This window comes from Penaeus monodon, chromosome 40, assembly GCF_015228065.2.
Source record: "Penaeus monodon isolate SGIC_2016 chromosome 40, NSTDA_Pmon_1, whole genome shotgun sequence".
Classification (NCBI taxonomy): Eukaryota; Metazoa; Arthropoda; class Malacostraca; order Decapoda; family Penaeidae; genus Penaeus; species Penaeus monodon.
The window spans coordinates 27,589,506-27,591,204 of record NC_051425.1 but is presented as its reverse complement, the minus strand read 5'-3'; the positions used below and the strand labels follow the sequence as shown (position 1 = coordinate 27,591,204).

The window sequence follows — 1,699 nt, the reverse complement described above, 5'->3', positions numbered from 1 at the left end:
GTCCTCCTCGCTGGACGGTCGAGGCAAAAGCTCTGGTGTCGCCGTGGGGCAGCAGGCCCGCTTTGCTCGGGTTGATGGGGAACCCCCCTGTGGGGAACGCGCGGTCCTCGTTCCAGCTTTATGAGGTTCTCGACTTGGTTCTTTCTGGCCGGGACCTGGAAGGGGCCCGGGGTGTCGCAGGAGTGTCGTGTCCTTTGGTCGCTGCTGCAGAGAGGGAGGCTGCTGGTGTCGCCTCCCCGGGGAACTGCCCCCGCAATGGCCCCGCCCGCCAGGAGATCTAGGCCCTGCGAACGTTCCTCCGCGTAGTATCGTCGCGCCTTTTTGGCCCTGAGGCTGGGCTCCCCGTCCATATGAGGTTGCACGGGGCGACGTGGAGATGCCCCCGGGCGTAGGTGGGCATGACGTTGGCCCCATGGGGGTCACCACCGGCTGCTTCTTTCCCAGCTGCATCGTTTCTTGGGCAGCCGAGCGACAGGGCCGATGACCACTTTAGAGCCCTTTCCCCGGGATCTTTACGTAGCGGGAGCCGAACCCAGGCCCCGAGAGGATCGACGATTGGGGCGCTCGGTCAGAGGACCGCTTGAGGGGAGGATAGGAGGGGTCTCGACGAGTCTCCCAGTCGATTCTCGAGGGGGGAAGGGGGAGGGGGGAAAATCCGAGAAGCCGCCCCTCATCGCAGCCTGCCCTTTGAGACCTTGGGTCCTGCGCGCGAGAAGGACTGGTACTTTTCCCCTTGGACTCCCCTTTAGAGCCGCAGCCAAGTCCCTACTGGGGGAAGGCAAGGGGAGGAGACGGCGACTGAGAGCGTTGAACATATGGGGCGGTCGAACTGATTCGGAGGAAAAAAAATAAGTATTAGTTTGTTTTGAGAGTTTATTAACTAGAGAAAGACTTCTTAGCGTTGCAAGTTAGTACTTATCTTGTGATGTAATAACAGCATTTACTTTTCCATAAGGCCCGGCGAAAAAGAAAAAAGGTACAGAGAGCACTTGCAAACCCCCACAACAAAAACACAATTTTTTCTTTGTCGGCGGGGAATTAGTATTAAAAAGAGAAAGAAAAGGTAAATAGACAGACCGAAAGAATAATTTAAATACGGGTTCCGTGGGACTTTATATAAAGGGGTAAAGCTTCCGATAGCCCTTCTAACTCGTCGAAATAAAAGGATGATTTGCGTGGAAAAAGTGGAGCCCAAAGGGTATGAGTGAGAGGGGCTGTTTGGGAAAAGGGAATGTGAAGTCTTCCCGCTCGCAGCTCATTTTTACCTTCAGAGGCTTTGTTTCGAACCGGGTTGCCGTTGCCCCTTTTTCTTTATTTTTTAACATTAAGCTTTTGAATTAAAATCAAACATTGTCAGAGTTTTCGAATAATTGTTTCAAGTAATTTTTAGATCAAAAAGATAAAAGCAATTGTAATATCGAATGGGAAATTTTTTAAAAAAAAAAAAAAAACGGAAAAAAAGGAAAAAATTTTGCCCAAAAAGGTCAATTTAAAATTTTCATAACACCTAAAATTGGTAAATCAGATAGATTCCAAAGCCATAGTTTTAAAACGTATCGGTTATATCCTTCAAAACCAAAGGTTTCATTATCTCACTTTGGGGATTAATTTTAATTTTAACTCATATTTATTTCCAATCTTTAGCATTAATTAAATTTAAATCATAGTTTTTACCAATTTTTTTGTTGTATTTGGGTTT

General features: G+C 48.1%; 1 protein-coding gene across 1 annotated transcript in view; it reads right to left on the bottom strand.

Annotated features, from left to right (window-relative positions):
- LOC119598076 (translation initiation factor IF-2-like) overlaps nucleotides 1-450 on the bottom strand; it is a 540-nt gene extending 90 nt beyond the window's left edge. Inside the window, exon 1 of the mRNA XM_037947704.1 lies at nucleotides 1-450. This exon is cut by the window's left edge and continues 90 nt beyond it. Coding sequence (XP_037803632.1) covers nucleotides 1-450 — 450 coding nt within the window.
- Nucleotides 451-1,699: the final 1,249 nt, after the last annotated feature.